The sequence below is a fragment of the Ranitomeya imitator genome, chromosome 3 (genome assembly GCF_032444005.1).
Source record: "Ranitomeya imitator isolate aRanImi1 chromosome 3, aRanImi1.pri, whole genome shotgun sequence".
Classification (NCBI taxonomy): domain Eukaryota; kingdom Metazoa; phylum Chordata; class Amphibia; order Anura; family Dendrobatidae; genus Ranitomeya; species Ranitomeya imitator.
In genome coordinates, this window is record NC_091284.1 from 322,554,021 (window position 1) to 322,578,718 (window position 24,698).

General features: G+C 44.2%; 1 protein-coding gene across 1 annotated transcript in view; it reads right to left on the bottom strand.

Annotated features, from left to right (window-relative positions):
- Window positions 1-18,159, bottom strand: part of FABP3 (fatty acid binding protein 3) — a 32,130-nt gene extending 13,971 nt beyond the window's left edge. The window contains exons 1-3 of the mRNA XM_069756670.1: window positions 17,900-18,159; window positions 7,943-8,115; window positions 2,262-2,363 (exon numbers count right to left, since the gene is read on the bottom strand). Coding sequence (XP_069612771.1) covers window positions 2,262-2,363; window positions 7,943-8,115; window positions 17,900-17,972 — 348 coding nt within the window. The 5' untranslated portion in view covers window positions 17,973-18,159. The remainder of the gene's footprint in view (window positions 1-2,261; window positions 2,364-7,942; window positions 8,116-17,899) is intronic.
- Between the last annotated feature and the right edge of the window lie 6,539 nt (window positions 18,160-24,698).

A 24,698-nucleotide genomic window follows, 5' to 3' on the forward strand; every position in this document is an offset into this window, starting at 1 on the left:
ATAGTACGTCCGATGTCAGCTCCCCTGCTTTGATGCAGGGTTCCGCGGTGAGCCCGCATCAAAGCCGGGACATGTCAGCTGTTTTGAACAGCTGACATGTGCCCGCAATAGCAGCGGGTGAAATCGCGATTCACCCGCCGCTATTAACTAGTTAAATGCCACTGTCAAACGCAGACAGCAGCATTTAACTACTGCATCCGGCCGGGCGGCCGGAAATGACGTCATCGCCGACCCCCGTCACATGATCGGGGGTCGGCGATGCTTCTGCATTGTAACCATAGAGGTCCTTGAGACCTCTATGGTTACTGATCGCCGGTAGCTGTGAGCGCCACCCTGTGGTCGGCGCTCACAGCACACCTGCAATTCTGCTACATAGCAGTGAACAGCAGATCGCTGCTATGTAGCAGAGGCGATCATGCTGTGCCTGCTTCTAGAATCCCATGGAGGCTATTGAAGCATGGCAAAAGTAAAAAAAAAAAGTTAAAAAAAATGTGAAAAAAATAAAAAAAAATATAAAAGTTTAAATCACCCCCCTTTCGCCCCAATCAAAATAAATCAATAAAAAAAAAAAAAATCTACACATATTTGATATCGCCACGTTCAGAATCACCCGATCTATCAATAAAAAAAAGCATTAACCTGATCGCTAAACGGCGTAACGAGAAAAAAATCAAAACGCCAGAATTACGTTTTTTGGGTCGCCGCGACACTGCATTAAAATGCAATAACGGGCAATCAAAAGCACGTATCTGCATTGAATTGGAATCATTAAAAACGCCAGCTTGGCATGCAAAAAATAAGCCCTCAACCGACCCCAGATCATGAAAAATGGAGACGCTCCGAGTATCGGAAAATGGCGCAATTATTTATTTATATTTTTTTTTAGCAAAGTTTGGAATTTTTTTTCACCACTTAGGTAAAAAATAACCTAGTCATGTTTGGTGTCTATGAACTCGTACTGACCTGGAGAATGATAATGGCAGGTCAGTTTTAGCATTTAGTGAACCTAGCAAAAAAGCCAAGCAAAAAACAAGTGTGGGATTGCACTTTTTTTGCAATTTCACCGCACTTGGAATTTTTTTCCCGTTTTCTAGTACACGACATGGTAAAACCAATGATGTCGTTCAAAAGTACAACTCGTCCCGCAAAAAATAAGCCCTCACATGGCCAAATTGACAGAAAAATAAAAAAGTTATGGCTCTGGGAAGGAGGGGAGTGAAAAACGAACACGGAAAACCGAAAAATCCCGTGGTCATGAAGGGGTTAATAATGGCCCTTTAAGCGATTAATGCCGCCTGATGCACCAGTAAAAATAAGCTCTGTGATTTTAAGAGTCCCGCCTTCATAAATGAAACAAGATGGGTCTGTGTATGTGTCACACACCACATGGCCAGCTAGAGTTGTTAAATGTTACAATGACATTTCCCAGTGAATGCATTTGTAGTGGTTGAAAGCAATGTTAAAGTTGAAAAACGCTTCAAAAACGCTGAGTCTGAACTAAGCCCAAGTTGGGGAGGAAATTTTCGGTCGGGGGTGAATTAGTTGACCTGCAAAGGATGTGCCTTAACATATTTCCCAGCAAAATCCGTTTTGGTTTCGTTTTAATGTGTTTTTTGTGGCACCGGGAAAAATGGCATGAATCTCGGAAAAAATTGTTGAAAGCTGTGAACTAGGAGTCAGGAATGCTTCCAGGGGCGATCCCCATGAAGTTCATGTGTCATTGGAGCAGTGTTTCCATCATTTTCAGACGTTTTTAGACCTTAAAAAGACCCCCGGGGGGATCACGGTAAAAATACTCGGGTCTCCCATAGACTTACATTGGGCTTGTTGCTCGGGTCGAGTACCCGAGTATTCCAATCTGCTCGACCCGAGCAACGAGCACCCGAGCATTTTAGTGCTCGCTCATCACTACATATTATCCAAGCACTCCCAAGATACTCTGATAACATTCGAGCATGTTCAGTCATCACTAGATCCCATATAATGTCTTCTTTTTGACCCTTTAACCCTTCTGCTTATTGTTTACTGACCTCCCCTCCAAAAACAAAAAGGCACCTAGAGATTTACTGTTGTCTCATGTAGCCATTCATCATGTTCATTATGAACATCTCATGTAGCTATTTAAATATTGTACTTTACTTGTTAAATGTTTCTGCAAAATCCTAAGAAATATTGTAAAACAAAATTGTGCCTCTAAAATGCTGGAAAAAAATTGTAATGTCTGCAAATATAATATATACGTGTATCATTTATGCACTTACCAATAATAGCTTGTTGCCATTAACTTCTCTTAGGAGTATGGTCTCCTTTCCTTCCCATTTCTGCACATGCTTTAGCTTCCCATCTTCCAAGGTTACCAAGGACTGAAAAGACAATATTTAGGTATCAGATGGGGTGTATTGCCACTGCCATGCACTTTTCTGGGCTAAAACTTCCAGTCTGTCTGAATTTTGTATATGTGAATATACACTTAGGAAGCAACACTGATTGACAATCAATTTCACATGCTGTTGTGCAAATGGAATAGACAACAGATGGAAATTATTGCCAATTACCAAGACACACTCAATAAAGGAGTGGTTCTGCAGGTGGTGACCACAGACCCACAGACCACATCTCAGTACCATTGCTTTCTGGCTGATGTTTTGGTCACTTTTCAATGTTGGTTGTGCTTTCACACTCGTGGTAGCATGAGACGGACTCTACAACCCACACAAGTGGCTCAGGTAGTGCACCTCATCCAGGATGGCACATCAATGCGATTTGTGGCAAGAAGGTTTGCTGTGTCTGTCAACGTTGTGTCCAGAGGCGCTACCAGGAGACGTGGATGGGGCAGTAAGAGGTCAACAACCCAGCAGCAGGACCGCTACCTTAGCCTTTGTGCAAGGGGGAACAGGAGGAGCACTGCCAGAGCCCTGCAAATTGACCTTCAGCAGGCCACAAATGTGCATATGTCTGCACAAATGGTTAGAAACCGACTCCATGAGGATGGTCTGAGTGCCCGACATCCACAGATGGGGGTTGTGCTCACAGCCCAACACCGTGCAGGACGCTTGGCATTTGCCACAGAACACCAGGATTGGCAAATTCTCCACTGGCGCCCTGTGCTCTTCACAGATGAAAGCAGGTTCACACTGAGCACATGTGACAGACGTGACAGAATCTGGAGACGCCATGGAGAGCGATCTGCTGCCTGCAACATCCTTCAGCATGAAAGGTTTGGCAGTGGGTCAGTAATGGTGTGGGGTGGCATTTCTTTGGAGGACCGCACAGCCCTCCATGTGCTCGCCAGAGGTAGCTTGACTGCCATTAGGTACCGAAATGAGATCCTCAGACCCATTGTGAAACCATATGCTGGTTCGGTTGGCCCTGGGTTCCTCCTAATGCAGGACAATGCCAGACCTCATGTGGCTGGGGTGTGTCAGCAGTTCTTGCAAGATGAAGGCATTGAAGCTATGGACTGGACCCCCTGTTCCCCAGACCTGAATCTGATTGAACACATCTGGGACATCATGTCTCACTCCATCCACCAACTTCATGTTGCACCACAGACTGTCCAGGAGTTGGCGGATGCTTTAGTCCAGGTCTGGGAGGAGATCCCTCAGGAGACCATCCACTGCCTCATCAGGAGCATGCCCAGGTATTGTAGGGAGGTCATACAGGCACCTGGAGGCCACACACACTACTGAACATCATGTCCTTGAGGCATTTCCACTGAAGTTGGATAAGCCGTCAATTTGATTTTCCACTTTGATTTTGAGCATCATTCCAACTCTAGACCTCCATGGGATATTAGTTAATAATAAATCTAAATAATCTTTATTTTTATATAGCGCTAACGTATTCCGCAGCGCTTTACAGTTTGCACACATTATCATCACTGTCCCCGATGGGGCTCACAATCTAGAATCCCTATCAGTATGTCTTTGGAATTTGGAGTTGTGATTTACATTGATCATTTTTAGGTTTTAGTGTTCTCAACGCATTCCACTATATAATGAATAAAGATTTACAACTGGAATATTTCATTCAGTGATATCTAGGATGTGGGATTTTAGTGTTCCCTTTATTTTTTGAGCAGTGTATATGAACACAATTTGTAGAGTTTAACTTCCAGATACATCTGCGAGCCAATGGCAAATATTTCCACCCACCACATAACAGACGCCTGCAAAATAGTTTCCATTCCAAACCTCAGGAAAACCCATCTACTTCTTTTCAGAGCCTGAGAGGTCACAAGAGATACAGATATAGATATATATCCTGGCAGAAATCCATCTGTGATCTAGAACCTGGTCTAGTGTAGTAAACTAAACTAATATAGTAGCAATCTGTAGCGCTATAGCACGCAAACATGAAATATATGAAACTTGATTTGCATTACTGCACTATAAAATATGAAAAATTCAGAATGCTTAGCACATAAATTGGCCAATTCACGTGTACCCGGCAGCCACGATAAGGCGATTCTCGTTGTTGGGACCTGCCTAATGTGAATCCTCTCCAAGACTTACTGTAAGTATATATCTCTATGTGAAGGTAGGATCCTGCTATAATTAAAAACGCCAGAGGCTGAGGGGCGGATTGGTCAGTCAGAGAGCCAATACATACAAATGTCAAAAGACTGACCGTCACTTCCAAACAGAAATCAGGTATGAACAGGTGCTCACTAAGAGTAGCCATCTCTATACACAACTAAACAAATAAAGTAGCACTCTGTAGCGCTATATTTTCATATTTTATAGTGCAGTATTGCAATTCAATTTTCATATTTCATGTTTGCATGCTATAGCACTACTTTGTTTGTTTAGTTGTATATGGAGATGGCTACTCTTAGTAAGCACCTGTTTGATACTGATCTGGTGTAATGGCACACATTTAGTCTTAGGGTACGTTTTCACGGTCAGTAAACGCTGTGGGTTTAACACTGCGTTCATCTGCAGCGTCAAACCCGCAGCAGCCAGATGTTACAGCATAGTGGATGGAATTTGAAGAAATACCATCTCCAGACCACTATGCGTGCAGCTTCCCTGCGTAGACGGACATGTGGTGCGTCTTTCGAGACTGCAGCATGTCAATTTATCTTGCGGACATGCTCTGTCTTCGCAAGATAAATTTCCCATCCAATGTATTGGGCGCAGTGATTCTGCACAGTTTAGTGGAATCACCTACGTTCAAAAGCATGCAGTGCTTTGGACGGAGCGGAATACTGAACGTGGGAACATACCCTTATACTTTACTAAATAACAGATTATATATATTTCCAAAGAAATGAATATTGCTGCAAGTACAGATTACAGGAGCACATAAGCACTACATTACACACAATTATATAATTGAGTCGCCCTACCAGGGACTGGGGTACTCGGTACCTGGTCCGGTCACTTCTTATAGGGGATGTCACTGTGGCGGCGACCCGATCCATGCCCTGGGACTCAAACCAATGGGGACGGTCTTTTAAGGGAATTTGTGATAAAGTTTTTCGTGACGCCACCTGTGGTGCTCGGTCATTAGTGGGACCGACGCTGCTTTAAAGGGGTCCTCATGGGGGATGTTGTTGCAGCAATGATGGTAACGCTTCCCACAGGTGAAGCGGGGTTCCCAGGGGTCCTAGGGTGTATGGCGATGATGGTGTATGCCGGTGAATGAGTAAAGGACACTGCGTTGTAGTCTTTACCTGGTTTACTGAAGATGTAACAGGCCTCAGTCCAGGGTACCGGCAACAGGTACATTAGGAGTCCAGGAAGTCCGAAAACAAGTCTAATCCCCTTGGCAAGTCAGGTTGGGAGCCTTCCACTTTGCACTTGCTATAGTCCCTTGCTGTCTGAAGTGTCCTAACAAGGTCCCGATTCTTTCCCCTGTCCTGGGACAGGTACCTGTGTGTTGGGCAGCTTAAGCCGTTCCTTCTGGGGTCTCTGCACAGTGACTCCAGGCTCCAGGATGCTGCTGTACCACAGGCTTAATTTGGGCAGTATACGAGTAGTCCTTCGCCCTCCAGTTCTGCTAAGTGTCCTACAGTTCCACTCTAGCCTCGGGCTCCCGGTACCCTATTTCTGCGCTCTGGCTCCTCGGAGGCCCACTCGCAGCCTCCTTGAGCCCTGAAATCTCCCCTCTGCTCCTTCCCTTTCACTGTCTGCTCCAGACTGAACTGAACACAACTGAACTGACTCCTCCTCCAGAACCAGGATCTTTATTCAGGGAAGCTGTCCTAAAACAGGGTTTTGAGCTCCCCCTCCTGGCCTGGATTCAGAAGGTGTTCTGTGTATGATTTACCTGCCAAAGAGATTCCTCTTGTTTCCAAGCATAGCACTACCCTCCCCGAGAGGAAGGCAGCACTACTGTGGTACCCGAACTCCTGGGGTGCCACATAATACTATATGCTTCTATATTAAGGGACTATTTTTACAGCAATTTTCTAACATAAACCTACAAGGCAATTCACTCATTTTGCAAACATAAGCAATTGGGAGTGCAGATACAAGAGCTCAATAGCCTCTCAGCCGCCCTCCCCAGCGCTGTCAACTGAATGTACACACCACTGATGGAAAATATTAGTGCCTGTATTCTGCTTATGCCACCAGGGACATTTATGTTATGAACCAAATCAGCACCAATGACTCTTAAAGGGACTCTGTCACCTGAATTTGGAGGGAACAATCTTCAGCCATAGGGGCGGGGTTTTCGGGTGTTTGATTCACCCTTTCCTTACCCGTTGGCTGCAATATTGGATTGAAGTTCATTCTCTGTCCTCCGTAGTACATGCCTGCACAAGGCAATCTTGCCTTGCGCAGGCGTGTACTATGGAGGACAGAGAATGAACTTCAATCCAATATTGCAGCCAGCATGCAGCCAGCGGGTAAGGAAAGGGTGAATCAAACACCCGAAAACCCCGCCCCTATCGCTGAAGATTGTTCCCTCCAAATTCAGGTGACAGAGTCCCTTTAAGTGTTTTACAGTATATTAAAAATGGGTCCATGGATATATTAAAACAAAAAGGAACACAGTATACTTACTTACTGGATATTTATTATTCTGCCACACTGCTGCCTGTGTCCTCCGCTTGTCTTCCTTCTCCAGTGGGGAAAATGACATGACATTCAGCCAATCAGGGGCCACTGATTGTCTGCAGCCTTCACATTCTAATCTCTCTTCTGGCATGGACTAAATAAAAAGGTTGAACGAGACGGAAACCAGGAAACCGTTGGGAAACACAGGCAGCAGTAGGACGGTGGTTCAAGGTGAGTACTTTTTCTTTTTAACATAAAAATTGTACTGAGCATCCCCATAAATTTGAGTAAAAGGATAACTGAATATAAGGACCTACATTAGACATGGTCCGTTCTCATGGTTATTAGGGAAGAATTATTTTCATTATTAGATTGTATTCTTTTCTACACTTTATCCAATGATTACAGTCTGTATTTCATTTCCTCATTATATGTGTGGAGAGTGTATGTATATATGCAGCAGATTTCCCACCCAAATATTCTAGAACCTCATCAACACTGCAGACTAAAATCAGTATAAAAAGACCCACCCCATGGATCTGAAATCTGCAGCATGTTAATTTATGCTGCAAATATTGAAATGTGTATCAAAACTGCTCTGGATAACATAAATTAGGGCATATGACAAAAAAAGCACAATGTTAAGAATGCCGAATAGGGCCCAATGAGCAGCGCTTCCCAAATGGTAAGGTGGCCTCAATGATGAAATGCTGCTCCGCCTGGTGGGCACAGCTGAGGAGGCAGTGTATACAGGTAATCATATATTGATCCCTGCTGCTTCACAGATCTGATTCTGCAGCATCTTTTGTAATTATGCTAAAAATAATAGACGTGTCATTTGGGCATTGTCTGTATCCACTGATGTGCTCGGCTACAGGCGTCCTCTTGTTGGCAAGGCCCAGATGCCGACATGTGAGCCAATAACCATGTCTCACCTTAACCTTCCGATCATCCGCTGTGGTCTCATCAAATTCCTCATTCAGTTTGAACTTGACCTCCGTGTTCTTGAAAGTGCTCTGTGTCTGCAGCACAATTACGTCCCCATCGCAGCTGATGATTGTAGTGGGTTTGGTAACATTTGCAATTTGTCGAGTGGCAAAGCCAACACCTTTTAAAATAAAATCCACAAAATTAATTAAATAAAAAATGTGTGTATGTACAAAAGCCCGAAGCTCAAGGAATGATAGTTTTATGTGTTCAAGATAAAAATAATGTAAAATTACTATTTTACTAAAGCATGGCTAAAAATTACAATATGTAGACATAAGAAGGGAAACAGGAGAAATATAATCTGTGGCTGTAACACGACACATATAATACACCTGCACTTTTAATTCTAGCTTTCATAATCCTTCAGACTTTACCCAACCTTCACGGCAAGGTCAGTCACAGTGGGAGGAAGGTTGGCCATTTAGATAGTGCGTGTGATTCTTCTGGCAAGCCTGTGTTGTACGTTCTTGACGAGGAGATAGGTTAAATGAAAGTCTTAAATCCAAATTGTTCACATGTAGTCCTGACATTAGTTTCAATATTAATATGTAGCTAATTAGTAGGTAAGCTATTTAGACTTACAAGGGAAATGTCTTTCTATCCACTGACCAATTTCTGTAGCCAGCAAGCATAATCTTTGTTTGTGTAGTACTATACAATGTGGTGCCATGCAATCTTCTAGTGTGCCAGCTGTGCAGTGGGTGAGAATCAAGCCATTCATTTTCTGTGCTGTCTCTGAATACAGTCACCCTTATGCCCGCACAGCTTGTGTGCATTAGTACGGCTCTCCCTCCCTCCTCAAACTTCTGGACAGATATTAACAATGGAACAATTGTCAACCAACACTGCCGAAAAGCCAAGATGTGGACTAATGCCTTCTCTCCGCAGGAGTTCCTTATGTTAATATAAGATTATTTATGCTGTCATACATAAAGATCTTGGACAATAATCTCCTTTAGATAGTTTCTAGATGAATACCACATTGTCACTGGCACATACAGGGGCGAAGATTGGGCGCATTACATCTGTAACAAGAGTGCTTGTAGTTAAAGGATTGTAAAATCAAGCCACTTGGGACTAGTTTATGACTTAAGACTTGAACAAGGTTTCTGACTGTAGACCCACCAGCTTAGTTTTACAAAATAACTACAAAGACACTTGTTTATGGCAAAAATGTGTAATGAAATGTAAATTTACATCTCCTAATACCTGAATGAAGAAAAACAATATCACCTGGAAGAATACCTGTCTGAGCATTGGACAGCTGAATGTCTTCCAACCAACCTATAAGGCATCCTATGTCTGCCAATGGGAATGCGCCATACTGGACTTTTCTAAATGCAGAGTGGCAATACCATAGAAGCCCTTGTCTACCCTCAAAGAGAGGGAAAAGTGGAAAGACAAAGTGAGCCTGCCTTACCTATCCATACCAGGCCATAGCATACAGCTTAACATTGGCGATACTACCTACCAAAGGTTTTTCCCTGATGTAAACTAAACAGTAGACCCCCCTAACATCCTGGAGACAGTGGCTAGACAGCCAGAAGTATTTTGCTCCCTTAGGAATGCTATCTGGCCACTGTCTTTAGCTCACATAAGACCGGCCCCTTCCTACTACACATCAGGATGCTCCCCCATGGTTAGTTCCCATTAGATCAAAGTCTTTCAGCTTGCAGATGGCCATTCATTCAGTTTTAAACCTCAAGAACACATCAGTCCATAGCCTCCATGATAAATAGCTTTGGCACCCTACACCAATAGCTTCACCAAAACATTCTAATGTTCACGACCTTCTTTAACCTGATACAGGAAAGAGAATATATATATATATATATATATATATATATATATATATATATACTGTATATATATATATATATATATATATATATATATAAAACAAAAGAAAAATAGGCAGCCTCAGTGGTCCTTAACCCCTCTGTGACCTTAGACGTACTATCCCGTCGAGGTGCCCTGGGCTTATCTGACCCTGGACGGGATAGTACGTCATAGCCGATCGGCCGCGCTCACGGGGGGAGCGCGGCCGATCGCGGCCGGGTGTCAGCTGCTTATCGCAGCTGACATCCGGCACTATGTGCCAGGAGCGGTCACGGACCGCCCCCGGCACATTAACCCCTGGCACACCACGATCAAAGATGATCGCGATGTGCCGGCGGTGCAGGGAAGCACCGCGCAGGGAGGGGGCTCCCTGCGGGCTTCCCTGAGCCCCCCGCAGCAACGCGATGTGATCGCGTTGCTGCGAGGGTCTCCTCACCTCCCTCCCTGCTCGAGCCCCGGATCCAAGATGGCCGCGGATCCGGGTCCTGCAGGGAGGGAGGTGGCTTCACAGAGCCTGCTTAGAGCAGGCACTGTGAAGGCTGCAGCGCTGCATGTCAGATCAGTGATCTGACAGAGTGCTGTGCAAACTGTCAGATCACTGATCTGTGATGTCCCCCCCTGGGACAAAGTAAAAAAGTAAAAAAAAAATTTTCCAAATGTGTAAAAAAAATAAAAAAAAATATTCCAAAATAATGAAAAAAAAAAAAATATTATTCCCATAAATACATTTCTTCATCTAAATAAAAAAAAAAAACCAATAAAAGTACACATATTTAGTATCGCCGCGTCCGTAACGACCCGACCTATAAAACTGTCCCACTAGTTAACCCCTTCAGTAAACACCGTAAGAAAAAAAAAAAAAAACGAGGCAAAAAACAACTCTTTATTATCATACCGCCGAACAAAAAGTGGAATAACACGCGATCAAAAGGACAGATATAAATAACCATGGTACCGCTGAAAGCGTCATATTGTCCCGCAAAAAAAGAGCCACCATACAGCATCATCAGCAAAAAAATAAAAAAGTTATAGTCCTGAGAATAAAGCGATGCAAAAATAATTATTTTTTCTGTAAAATAGTTTTTATCGTATAAAAGCACCAAACCATAAAAAAATGATATAAATGAGGTATCGCTGTAATCGTACTGACCCGAAGAATAAAACTGATTTATCAATTTTACCAAACGCGGAACGGTATAAACGCCTCCCCCAATAGAAATTCATGAATAGCTGGCTTTTGGTCATTCTTCCTCACAAAAATCGGAATAAAAAGCGAAAAAAAAATGTCACGTGCCCAAAAATGTTTTCAATAAAAACGTCAACTCGTCCCGCAAAAAACAAGACCTCACATGACTCTGTGGACCAAAACATGGAAAAATTATAGCTCTCAAAATGTGGTATTGCAAAAAAATATTTTTTGCAATAAAAAGGGTCTTTCAGTGTGTGACGGCTGCCAATCATAAAAATCCGCTAAAAAACTCGCTATAAAAGTAAATCAAACCCCCCTTCATCACCCCCTTAGTTAGGGAAAAATAAAAAAAAATGTATTTATTTCCATTTTCCCATTAGGGCTAGGGTTAGGGCTAGGGTTAGGGCTAGGGCTAGGGTTAGGGCTAGGGTTAGGGCTAGGGCTAGGGTTAGGGCTAGGGTTAGGGCTAGGGTTAGGGCTAGGGTTAGGGCTAGGGTTAGGGTTAGGGCTAGGGTTAGGGCTAGGGTTAGGGCTAGGGTTAGGGTTAGGGCTAGGGTTAGGGCTAGGGTTAGGGTTAGGGTTGGGGCTACAGTTAGGGTTGGGGCTAAAGTTAGGGTTAGGGTTTAGATTACATTTACAGTTGGGAATAGGGTTGGGATTAGGGTTAGGGGTGTGTCAGGGTTAGAGGTGTGGTTAGGGTTACCGTTGGAATTAGGGTTAGGGGTGTGTTTAGATTAGGGTTTCAGTTATAATTGGGGGGTTTCCACTGTTTCGGCACATCAGGGGCTCTCCAAACACGACATGGCGTCCGATCTCAATTCCAGCCTATTCTGCGTTGAAAAAGTAAAACAGTGCTCCTTCCCTTCCGAGCTCTCCTGTGTGCCCAAACAGGGGTTTACCCCAACATATGGGGTATCAGCGTACTCAGGACAAATTGGACAACAACTTTTGTGGACCAATTTCTCCTGTTACCCTTGGGAAAATACAAAACTGGGGGCTAAAAAATAATTTTTGTGGGAAAACAAAAAGATTTTTTATTTTCACGGCTCTGCGTTATAAACTGTAGTGAAACACTTGGGGGTTCAAAGTTCTCACAACACATCTAGATAAGTTCATTGAGGGGTCTAGTTTCCAATATGGGGTCACTTGTGGGGGGTTTCTACTGTTTAGGTACATTAGGGGCTCTGCAAACGCAATGTGACGCCTGCAGACCAATCCATCTAAGTCTGCATTCCAAATGATGCTCCTTCCCTTCCGAGCCCTCCCATGCGCCCAAACGGTGGTTCCCCCCCACATATCGGGTATCAGCGTACTCAGGACAAATTGGACAACAACATTTAGGGTCCAATTTCTCCTGCTAACCTTGGAAAAATACAAAACTGGGGGCTAAAATATAATTTTTGTGGAAAAAAAAATATTTTTTATTTGCATGGCTCTGCGTTATAAACTGTAGTGAAATACTTGGGGGTTCAAAGCTCTCACAACACATCAAGATGAGTTCCTTAGGGGGTCTACTTTCCAAAATGGTGTCACTTGTGGGGGGTTTCTACTGTTTAGGTACATTAGGGGCTCTGCAAACGCAATGTGACGCCTGCAGACCATTCCATCTAAGTCTGCATTCCAAATGGCGCTCCTTCCCTTCCGAACCCTCCCATGCGCCCAAACGGTGGTTCCCCCCCACATATGGGGTATCAGCGTACTCAGGACAAATTGGACAACAACTTTTGGGGTCCAATTTCTCCTGTTACCCTAGGGAAAATACAAAACTGGGGGCTAAAAAATAATTTTTGTGGGAAAAAAATTTTGTTTTATTTTTATGGCTCTGCATTATAAACTTCTGTGAAGCCCTTGGTGGGTCAAAGTGCTCACCACACATCCAGATAAGTTCCTTAGGGGGTCTACTTTCCAAAATGGTGTCACTTGTGGGGGGTTTCAATGTTTAGGCACATCAGTGGCTCTCCAAACGCAACATGGCGTCCCATCTCAATTCCTGTCAATTTTGCATTGAAAAGTCAAACGGCGCTCCTTCCCTTCCTAGCTCTCCCATGCGCCCAAACAGTGGTTTACTGCCACATATGGGGTATCAGCGTACTCGGGACAAATTGGACAACAACTTTTGAGGTCCAATTTCTTCTCTTACCCTTGGAAAAATAAAAAATTGGGGGCAAAAATATAATTTTTGTGAAAAAATATGATTTTTTATTTTTACGGTTCTGCATTATAAACTTCTGTGAAGCACTTGGTGGGTCAAAGTGCTCACCACACCTCTAGATAAGTTCCTTAGGGGGTCTACTTTCCAAAATGGTGTCACTTGTGGGGGGTTTCAATGTTTAGGCACATCAGTGGCTCTCCAAACGCAACATGGCGTCCCATCTCAATTTCTGTCAATTTTGCATTGAAAAGTCAAACTGCGCTCCTTCCCTTCCGAGCTCTCCCATGCGCCCAAACAGTGGTTTACTGCCACATATGGGGTATCAGCGTACTCAGGACAAATTGGACAACAACTTTTGAGTTCCAATTTCTTCTCTTACCCTTGGAAAAATAAAAAATTGGGGGCAAAAATATAATTTTTGTGAAAAAATATGATTTTTTATTTTTACGGTTCTGCATTATAAACTTCTGTGAAGCACTTGGTGGGTCAAAGTGCTCACCACACATCCAGATAAGTTCCTTAGGGGGTCTACTTTCCAAAATGGTGTCACTTGTGGGGGGTTTCAATGTTTAGGCACATCAGTGGCTCTCCAAACGCAACATGGCGTCCCATCTCAATTCCTGTCAATTTTGCATTGAAAAGTCAAATAGCGCTCCTTCCCTTCCGAGCTCTCCCATGCGCCCAAACAGTGGTTTACTGCCACATATGGGGTATCAGCGTACTCAGGACAAATTGGACAACAACTTTTTGGGTCCAATTTCTCCTGTTACCCTTGGTAAAATAAAACAAATTGGAGCTGAAGTACATTTTTTGTGTAAAAAAGTTAAATGTTCATTTTTATTTAAACATTCCAAAAATTCCTATTAAACACCTGAAGGGTTAATAAACTTCTTGAATGTGGTTTTGAGCACCTTGAGGGGTGCAGTTTTTAGAATGGTGTCACACTTGGGCATTTTCTATCATATAGACCCCTCAAAATGACTTCAAATGAGACGTGGTCCCTAAAAAAAAATGGTGTTGTAAAAATGAGAAATTGCTGGTCAACTTTTAACCCTTATAACTCCCTAACAAAAAAAAAAATTGGTTCAAAAATTATGCTGATGTAAAGGAGACATGTGGGAAATGTTACTTATTAAGTATTTTGTGTGACATATCTCTGTGATTTAATTGCATAAAAATTCAAAGTTTGAAAATTGCGAAATTTTCAAAATTTTCGCCAAATTTCCGTTTTTTTCACAAATAAACGCAGGTACTATCAAAGAAATTTTACCACTATCATGAAGTACAATATGTCACGAGAAAACAATGTCAGAATCACCAGGATCCGTTGAAGCGTTTCGGAGTTATAACCTCATAAAGGGACAGTGGTCAGAATTGTAAAAATTGGCCTGGTCATTAACGTGCAAACCACCCTTGGGGGTAAAGGGGTTAAAATGGTTTGTCCTTTATTCAGTCGTGGTTAAAAACCTTCATGGCTCGGGGGTGTGTGAGGATGAGAGTGTGCAGGTTCTGACGACGGCCGTTTTGCGCCGATATAGCGCTTCTGCGGGTCACTGACCAGTAGAAGCACTATATCGGCGCGAAACGGCCATCGTCAGAACCTGCACTCTCATCCTCAAACCCCCCCGAGCTATGAAGGTTTTTAACCACGACTGAATAAAGGACAATATATTTTAAGGACCGCTGAGTGCTGCCTATTTTTCCTTCGTTATATGGATTGCATCTCAATGTTTTTTGGTGGAGCACCCGAGATCCGGAGGCAAACCTTCAATAAGTATCCTGTGTATCAGGCTTTCTGATCCAGTAAAGTCGGCAGTGCTGTCTACTATTCATCTCTTGATAGACATATATATATATATATATATATATATATATATATGCACTGTGTCAGCCAGTAGATAGAAAAAATATTTAGAATTGAGAGTCCTCAGTGGTTGATACCTATTAATGACTAACTCAAAAGATTGTAACAAATTGCAAGCTCTGGAGACTACTCAGGTCTCTCCATCAGGCATAGACTAATACAAATTCTGAAGAATCACATATTTATATACAACACAGCACAGAAATAATGCAATACATAAGACAAGTGACGTGAAGCAGAACTACCAATATGGGAGAGTGATAAACAGTTGTGTCCATAAATATTGGAACAGTTCATAGATAAGGAGTGTGAATGTTTTATTGTCCTCTGATCAGGGTCTGGCTCTGTGTTGTTATGCCCCCACAAGGTCTGAGGAGCAAATTCCTTAACTGATGTAAAAAGACATAAATCCATGTCTCTCTGAGATTTGAAGTTACCTTTTAATACAAGTAATCTCATGTCCATGGTGCTGTGATCTGGGATACAAAAATGTTTTGCCACAGGTAGATCCATTCTTTTTTCTCTTATTGTGTGGTGGTGAGAATTCATCCTTGCTCTAAGCTTTTGCCCTGTCTCCCCTACATACAAACCCCCAGTTGGACATTTAGTACAAATAATTAAGTACAATGTGGTGTACTGTCCAACTGGGTGTCTGTATTGTATTTTTTCACAATAAGAGAAAAAAGAATGGATCTACCTGTGGCAAAACATTTTTGTCTCCCTGATCACAGCACAAGCATTACTTGTATTAAAAGGTAACTTCATATCTCAGAGAAACAGAAGAGTCTTGGAGTATAAACTTATGACAACCTTTGACACTCTCAGTGCAGGAATGAATGTGTCGCATGGATTTATGTCTTTTTACATCAATTAAGGAAATTGCTCCTCGGACCTTGTGGGAGCATCACAACACAGAACCAGACCCCAATCAGAGGACAATAAAACATTCACCCTCCTTATCATGTCACCTGTCTTATCTATTGCATTATTTCTGTGCTGTGTTGTGCATAAATATGTGATTCTTCAGATTTTGTATTAGTCTATGCCTGATGAAGAGACCTGAGTAGTCTTGAAACCTTGCAATTTGTTACCATCTTTTCAGTTAGCCATTAAATGGTATCAACCAGTGACAACGCTCAATTCTAATTTTTCTTCTTTAACCTGGCAATAAGCAGCCCAACGCTAATATATGAAGCAAGAATAAAGCAACTTGTTGCCAGTGTAAGAAGACTAGAGCAACAGAATAGGGGAGAAAACACCCACATTGACCAATGAAACGCCAGCTCTCACTTCTCAAAAGGTCCTTTAGAAAATGAAAGAAACAACCTGATTGGACATAATTGGCACTACTTTCACGTCTTTTGTTCTTAATGTTCCCATATGTGTGGTTTTATTACCATTTCAAAACCATCCTTGAACCACTCAGGCAGCTGTCCTATTCTGGTCATGTTCTTAGCGTGACACTTAATGGTCCTGTAAATTGTAAGCACATACACTAGATAAAAGGCTCACGGCCCCTCTCTTCCCAGTGAGCTGTGTCGCTCAGGCACAAGGGATGGAGCTTCAATAGCAGACAGACAGATTTAATGGACAAACCTGGAGCGGTTTTTGGGGGAAAAGGTAGACCTTTTATCTTGTATCTGGTATGATCCAACCAGGAACAGAGGTAAGGAAGAGTTCTCAATCATGCCCTATGTCATCTGACCTTACTACTAATAAACCCACTCTGCGCCTCTCTCCATTTCTGCTTTATGTTGGTTTATGGCCAGTAAGTGATTAATAATAATTAATAAAATGGACTATTAGATTTTAGAGCATTTCTATAAAAGTAATCACACAGGTTCCTTGATTGGAGTAATGGGTGTAGGAGCCACCTTATTTTGTCTACCACTGTCTATGTGTATAATACTCACAACTGTCCATATCCCATAGTGGAGGGTACTTCTTGGTTGGTTCTTCCCTATAAATATTACCATATGCCTCAAGGAATGTCTATGTTTGCTATTGTAAAGCAAATAGACTTCACATGGTGAGAGGAGAGGGCGGTCATGTATATGCATACACACACACACACACACACGCACTCACACGCACACACACGCACGTAAACTACTTTAATGTGTCCTCAGATGTAAGCCTAAGGTCACAGTAATGTAATGGCAGCTTGCTGAAGCATGAAAAGCGAGCCGCCTGCCAGGGGTCACTGCTTATAACATATGGATCGAAGGTGCTGACCGGTAATGAGCGGACAAGCGCGTTACTGACATCACTGACATTAGATTTCTCAGATAAGCCTTTATCATCATATATGGATCATCATACAGAGCTGGATGGTACAGCATGCAAGAGCTGCAGCTCTAATCAAGAGGGTTTTGGATGTTCTCTGACTGACGCCATCACGGATCCGCACGATCACTAATGGGGTCTGCATCATGGCCATCAGTATTATTGGCTGGTGAGGGCGTATGACAGGCCGGGCGGAGCGCTGAGTACCCTTATCACTGCACCAGGTAACAAGTCGCCTTCTTTATCATAGAGCTGTGCTATATGTAGTGCTATGTGCCCCCTCCAGGCTGGGGGCTACATACTGTGCCTTCTCAGCAGATCACCCCTTAGCCCCTCACCCTGCTGCCTCTCCTCAGTGGCCCTCTCCCCATCCTCCTGTGTCAGCACAGCCATCATCCGCACTGCTGCAGTCCCATCCTTCTGCCATTCATGTGCCAGTCGGACATCTCTGCCACAAACATATATATACAGAATATATCCATCCATCTCTATATACTGCGCTACATCTGTAGGCATCGCTATGTAGCATCACTTAACCCTTGCATTTACAGATATCTTGTTCTGTTACTCACCAAGCCCTTTCAAGTAGTCATCGAAATTCTTGCTCTCCACCAGCAGCCAGGTCCCTAGGAATTTGTCCACCATGGTGCCTGATGTCGCTGAGAGCCGCACAGATTACTGCCCGCGCTATATATAGCTGGGTGGGCGGTCACGTGCTCTGGAGAGCCCTCCTATGGCATCAGGAGAGCGGGCACGGCCGGGCGACCGTCCTTCCAGGGGGCTAGTTCTCAGCGGGGGAGGCTGTGGAACATACAGCTGCAGGGGGTCTCACACAGAGCTGAGCCTGCTGATGCGCACAGCTGATACAGGGATTTTTTTTTTTTTTATTAAATACATTTTTACTTATTTTTTCTGTTCTATTATTCATTTTATCAATGGAGCAAGTAACAATTAACAGAACCTGGCACAGGGCATCATTCAACACAAGTGTGTCCTTAACCCCTTAGTGACAGAGCCAATTTGGTACTTAATGACCGAGCCAATTTTTACAATTCTGACCACTGTCACTTTATGAGGTTATAACTCTGGAACGCTTCAACGGATCCCGCTGATTCTGAGATTGTTTTTTCGTGACATATTGTACTTCATGTTAGTGGTAACATTTCTTCGATATTACTTGCGATTATTTATGAAAAAAACAGAAATATGGCGAAAATTTTTAAAATTTTGCAATTTTCAAACTTTGTATTTTTATGCCCTTAAATCAGAGAGATATGTCACGAAAAATAGTTAATAAATAACATTTCCCACATGTCTACTTTACATCAGCACAATTTTGGAAACAAATTTTTTTTTTGTTAGAGAGTTATAAGGGTTAAAAGTTGACCAGCAATTTCTCATTTTTACAACACCATTTTTTTTTAGGGACCACATCACATTTGAAGTCATTTTGAGGGGTCTATATGATAGAAAATAATGAAGTGTGACACCATTCTAAAAACTACACCCCTCAAGGTGCTCAAAACCACATTCAAGAAGTTTATTAACCCTTCTGGTGCTTCACAGGAACTGAAACAATGTGGAAGGAAAAAATGAACATTTAACTTTTTTTTGCAAACATCTTAATTCAGAACCATTTTTTTTATTTTCACAAGTGTAAAAACAGAAATGTAACCATAAATTTTGTTATGCAATTTCTCCTGAATACGCCAATACCCCATATGTGTGGGTAAACCACTGTTAGGGTGCACCGCAGAACTTAGAAGTGAAGGAGCGCCGTTTGACTTTTTCAATGCAGAATTGGCTGGAATTGAGATCGGACGCCATGTCACGTTTAGAGAGCCCCTGATGTGCCTAAACAGTGGAAACTCCCCACAAGTGACACCATTTTGGAAACTAGACCCCTTAAGGAACTTATCTAGATGTGTGGCGAGCACTTTGAACCCCCATGTGCTTCACAGAAGTTTATAACGTAGAGCCATGAAATAAAAAATCGCATTTTTTCTACAAAAATGATCTTTTTGCCCACAAATTTTTATTTTCACAAGGGTAACAGGAGAAATTAGACCACAAAAGTTGTTGTGCAATTTCTCCTGAGTACGCTGATACCCAATATGTGGGGGTAAACAACTGTTAGGGCGCACCGCAGAGCTTGGAAGAGAAGGAGTGCCGTTCTACTTTTTCAATGTAGAATTGGCTGGAATTGAGATTGGACGCCATGTCGCATTTGGAGAGCCCCTGATGTGCCTAAACAGTGGAAACCCCCCACAAGTGACACCATTTTGGAAACTAGACCCCTTAAGGAACTTATCTAGATGTGTGGCGAGCACTTTGAACCCCCATGTGCTTCACAGAAGTTTATAACGTAGAGCCGTGAAAAAAAAAAATTGCATTTTATCTACAAAAATGATCTTTTTGCCCACAAATGTTTATTTTTACAAGGGTAACAGGAGAAATTAGACCACAAAAGTTGTTGTGCAATTTCTCCTGAGTACGTCGATACCCAATATGTGGGGGTAAACCACTGTTTGGGCGCACCGCAGAGCTTGGAAGAGAAAGAGTGCCGTTTTACTTTTTCAATGTAGAATTGGCTGGAATTGAGATCGGACGCCATGTCGCGTTTGGAGAGCCCCTGATGTGCCTAAACAGTAGAAATCCCCCACAAGTGACCCCATTTTGGAAACTAGACCCCCCATGGAACTTATCTAGATGTGTGGTGAGAACCTTGAATGCCCAAGTGCTTCACAGAAGTTTATAATGCAGAGCCGTGAAAATAAAAAATATTTTTTTTTCCACAAAAAAAGATTTTTTAGCCCCCAAGTTTTTATTTTCACAAGGGTAACAAGAGAAATTGGACCCCAAAAGTTGTTGTCCAATTTGTCCTGAGTATGCTGGTACCCCATATGTGGGGGTAAACCACTGTTTGGGCGCACGGCAGAGCTCGGAAGGAAGGAGCACCGTTTTGGAATGCAGACTTTGATAGAATGGTCTGCGGGTATTATGTTGCGTTTGCAGAGCCCCTGATGTACCTAACCAGTAGAAACCCTCCACAAGTGACCCCATTTTGGAAACTAGACCCCCCAAGGAACTTATCTAGATGTGTGGTGAGAACTTTGAATGCCCAAGTGCTTCACAGATGTTTAGAATGCAGAGTCGTGAAAATAAAAAATATTTTTTTTTTCCACAAAAAATATATTGTAGCCCCCAAGTTTTTATTTTCACAAGGGTAACAGGAGAAATTGGACTACAATAGTTGTTGTCCAATTTATCCCGAGTACGCTGATGCGCCATATGTGGGGGTAAACCACTGTTTGGGCGCACAGCAGAGCTCAGAAGGGAGGGAGCACCATTTGACTTTTTGAGCGCAAAATTGGCTGTCGTGTTTGGAGACCCCCTGATGTACCTAAACAGTGGAAACCCCCCAATTCTAGCTCCAACCCTAACCCCAACACACCCCTAACCCTAATCCCAACCTCATCCATAATCCTAATCACTAACCCTAACCATAATCACAACCCTTACCCCAAAACAACCCTAATGTCAACCCTAACCATAACCCTAATCAAAACCCTAAATCCAACACACCCCTAATCCTAATCTCAACCCTAACCTCAAACCTAACCCTAATCCCAATACACCCCTAATCACAACCCTAACCTTAACCCTAATCCCAAACCTAACCCTAATCCCAAGCGTAACCCTAATGCCAACCCTAACCCTAATACCAACCCTAATCCAAACCCTAACCCTAATCCCAGCTCTAACCCTAACTTTAGCCCCAACCCTAGCCCTAACTTTAGCCCCAACCCTAGCCCTAACTTTAGCCCCAACCCTAACCCTAGCCCTAAGGCTACTTTCACCCTTGCGTCGTTTGGCATTCCGTCGCAATCCGTCGTTTTGGACAAGAAACGGATCCTGCAAATGTGCCCGCAGGATGCGTTTTTTGCCCATAGACTTGTATTGCCGACGGATCGTGACGGATGGCCACACGTCGCGTCCGTCGTGCACTGGATTAGTTGTGTTTTGGCGGAGCGTCGGCACAAAAAAAGTTCAATGAAACGTTTTTTTGTACGTCGCATCCGCCATTTCTGACAGCGCATGCGTGGCCGTAACTCCGCCCCCTCCTCCCCAGGACATAGATTGGGCAGCGGATGCGTTGAAAAACTACAGCTGCTGCCCATGTTGTGCACAATTTTCACAACGTGCGTCGGTATGTCGGGCCGACGCATTGCGACGGCCCCGTACCGACGTAAGTGTGAAAGAAGCCTAACCCTAAGTTTAGCCCCAACCCTAACCCTAAATTTAGCCCCAACCCTAACCCTAAATTTAGCCCCAACCCTAGCCCTAACCCTACCCCTAACCCTACCCCTACCCCTACCCCTACCCCTAACCCTACCCCTAACCCTACCCCTACCCCTAACCCTACCCCTACCCCTAACCCCACCCCTAACCCTACCCCTAACCCTAACCCTACCCCTAACCCTACCCCTACCCCTAACCCTAATTTTAGCCCCAACTGCTGTTCTCCTGCCGGCCGGCAGATGGAGACAGATGGCGGGCGCACTGGGCATGCGTCCGCCATGTTCTTCTGCCGGCGGCCAGGAGGAGCAGCAAGAGGATCCAGGGACCTAGGTGAGTATGCTAGGGTCCCCGAATCCCCCTATTTCTCTGTCCTCTGATGTGCGATCACATCAGAGGACAGAGAATTACACTTTACTTTTTTTTTTTTGCGGTCGCCGGTAAACAGTTAATTACCGGCGATCGCAAAACAGGGGTCGGTAATACCGACCCCGATCATGCTCTTTGGGGTCTCGGCTACCCCCGGCAGCCGAGACCCCAAAGATTCTCCCGGTGCCGGCCGGCGGGCGCACTGCGCATGCGCCCGCCATTTTGAAGATGGCGGCGCCCACCGGGAGACACGAGGAGCATCGGGGGAGCTAGGTGAGTATTGGGGGGCCACCTGGGACCCCTTTTCTCTGTCCTCCGATGTGCGATCACATCGGAGGACAGAGAAATTAAAAAGAGATCGCTTTTTTTTTTTTTTTTTGCGATCGCCGGTAAACGGTTAATTACCGGCGATCGCAAATGCGGGGTGGGTTAAAAACCCCCCGAATCATGTTCTCTGGGGTCTCGGCTACCCTCGGCAGCCGAGACCCCGGAGAAAATCGGCCTCTGGGGGGCGCTATGGACTTTTTCCACAGCGCCGTTAATTAACGGCGCTGTGGTTTAAGTACCCTTAGCGGCCGCCGTTAAAAGGCATATCGGCGGTCGCTAAGGGGTTAAAGGGGGTCTCGGGGCATATAACACCCAATCCTTATTCCCAGAATAGGTCATCAATATCAGATTAGTGGGGGTCCGATACCTCCAGAGGCGATGTGCAGTGTACTGCGCGGCATCATTCAACGTGTAGTATCCATGAAACCGATACTGGTGACCTATCCTATAACAGGTCTTTGGAGGCCCCCATTAAAGTGGATGTCCGGTCCAAATCAACAAGTCTGCAATCACTCTTTGTGACTGTAAACATATGAATCCCCCCAGCACACGCACAAATGTATGGAGCAAGGCTGCACCCACTGGCTGGGCTCTGGCTGGAGGATGTATGTGTCATACAGTGCATACCCTCCGTCCCCGGTGAATCCCCTCAGCATACAGTGCATACCCTCCGTCCCCGGGTCTGAAACCGGTGAATCCCCTCAGCATACAGTGCATACCCTCCATCCCCGGGTCTGAAACCGGTGAATCCCCTCAGCATACAGTGCATGTGCTAAGGGGGGGTTCATAAGTCTGCTGTCACACAGAGTGATTGCAGATATAGCGATTTGGACAGGACAACCCCTTTAAGGTTAGTCTTTCATTGAATGATGCCCTGTGCCAAGTTCTCATAGAGCCCCCTGATCCATAAAGACTGGTGTACATGTGGTGATGTACAGCTCCTCTTACATCGAGTTCTTGTTTTCGTCCAGTGGTCCCGTCAGGATTTGCATCCGAACACACCGCAAAACGGGATTTGAACGCATGTGCTGATGTGCCCATTGAAAATAGTTTTGACCGCAGAGGCAAAGTGTGCTCTGTGGTGCTCTGTGGTGCGTCATTTTCTGACGAACCACATACTGGAGACGGACACTCAGATTCAACCTTCTCCTTCTGGGTGTCCATCTTCCGTAGGCGTACATGCCCAAAAATGATGCATGTCAGAGTTCACGTTGCCTCTGTCACATCATTATAGTCAATGGTCCCGTAGGCACCTGCACCCAAATTTTGGCGGGAGGTTCGGACGCCTATGGGACCACTGGGCGTGGGCAAGAAAGCAATGTGATAGCACCTGAAGAAGCTGCAAATTCATTAAGAGGTGCAAGTCACTTAAGTTTGGCATATCCTATCATCAGCTGCTCCTTGTTACATAAGTTACCAGTGCATTTCTGGCACAAGTTACTCCATTAAAGGAGTGGCTTAACTTTTGTTTTGTCTATAGGCGCCTTATGGTTTGTTCACATATTCAGTATTTGCTGCAGATTTGTGTGAGGTTTTAGAAAGAAAACAACCCCATGTAGCAGAATAAATCTTCATGAAAATGAGAACATAGAAGAGTCAGGCCACGTTCACTGTTCATTGTTATTTATTTATATAGCACCATTAATTTCATGGTGCTGTACATGAGAAAAGGGGTTACATACAGGGTTATAGATATCATTTACAGTAAGCAAATTTACAATGACAGACTGGTACAGAGGGGAGAGGACCCTTTCCTTGGGGACTTACATTCTACGGGATAATGGGGAAGAGACAGGAGGTTGGGGGTGCGGCAACTCTGGTGGTGGTGAGGCGGCAGCTCGGGTGGTTGGTGAGGCAGCAGCTCGGGTGCTTGGTGAGGCTGGAGCTCGAGTGGTTGGTGAGGCGGCAGCTCAGGTGGTTGGTGAGGCGGCAGCTCGGGTGGTTGGTGAGGCGGCAGAATTTTTGTAGGCTTTCCTGAAGAGATGGGTTTTCAGGTTCCGTCTGAAGGATGCGAGGGTGGTGGATAATCGGACGTGTTGAGGCGTGGAATTCCAGAGGATGGGGGATATTTGGGAGAAATCTCGGAGGCGGTTGTGTGAGGAACGAATAAGTGTGGAGGAGAGTAGGAGGTCTTGGGAGGATCGGAGATTACGCAAGGGAAGATAGTGGGAGATTAGTTCAGAGATATAGGGAGGGGACAGGTTGTGGATGGCTTTGTAAATCAGTGTTAGTAGTTTGAACTGGATTCGTTGGGGAATTGGGAGCCAGTGGAGGGATTTTCAGAGGGGAGAAACGAGAGTAGAGAGGAGAGAGGTGGATTAGCCGAGCAGAGTTGAGGACAGACTGGAGTGGTGCAAGGGAGTTAGCGAGGAGGCC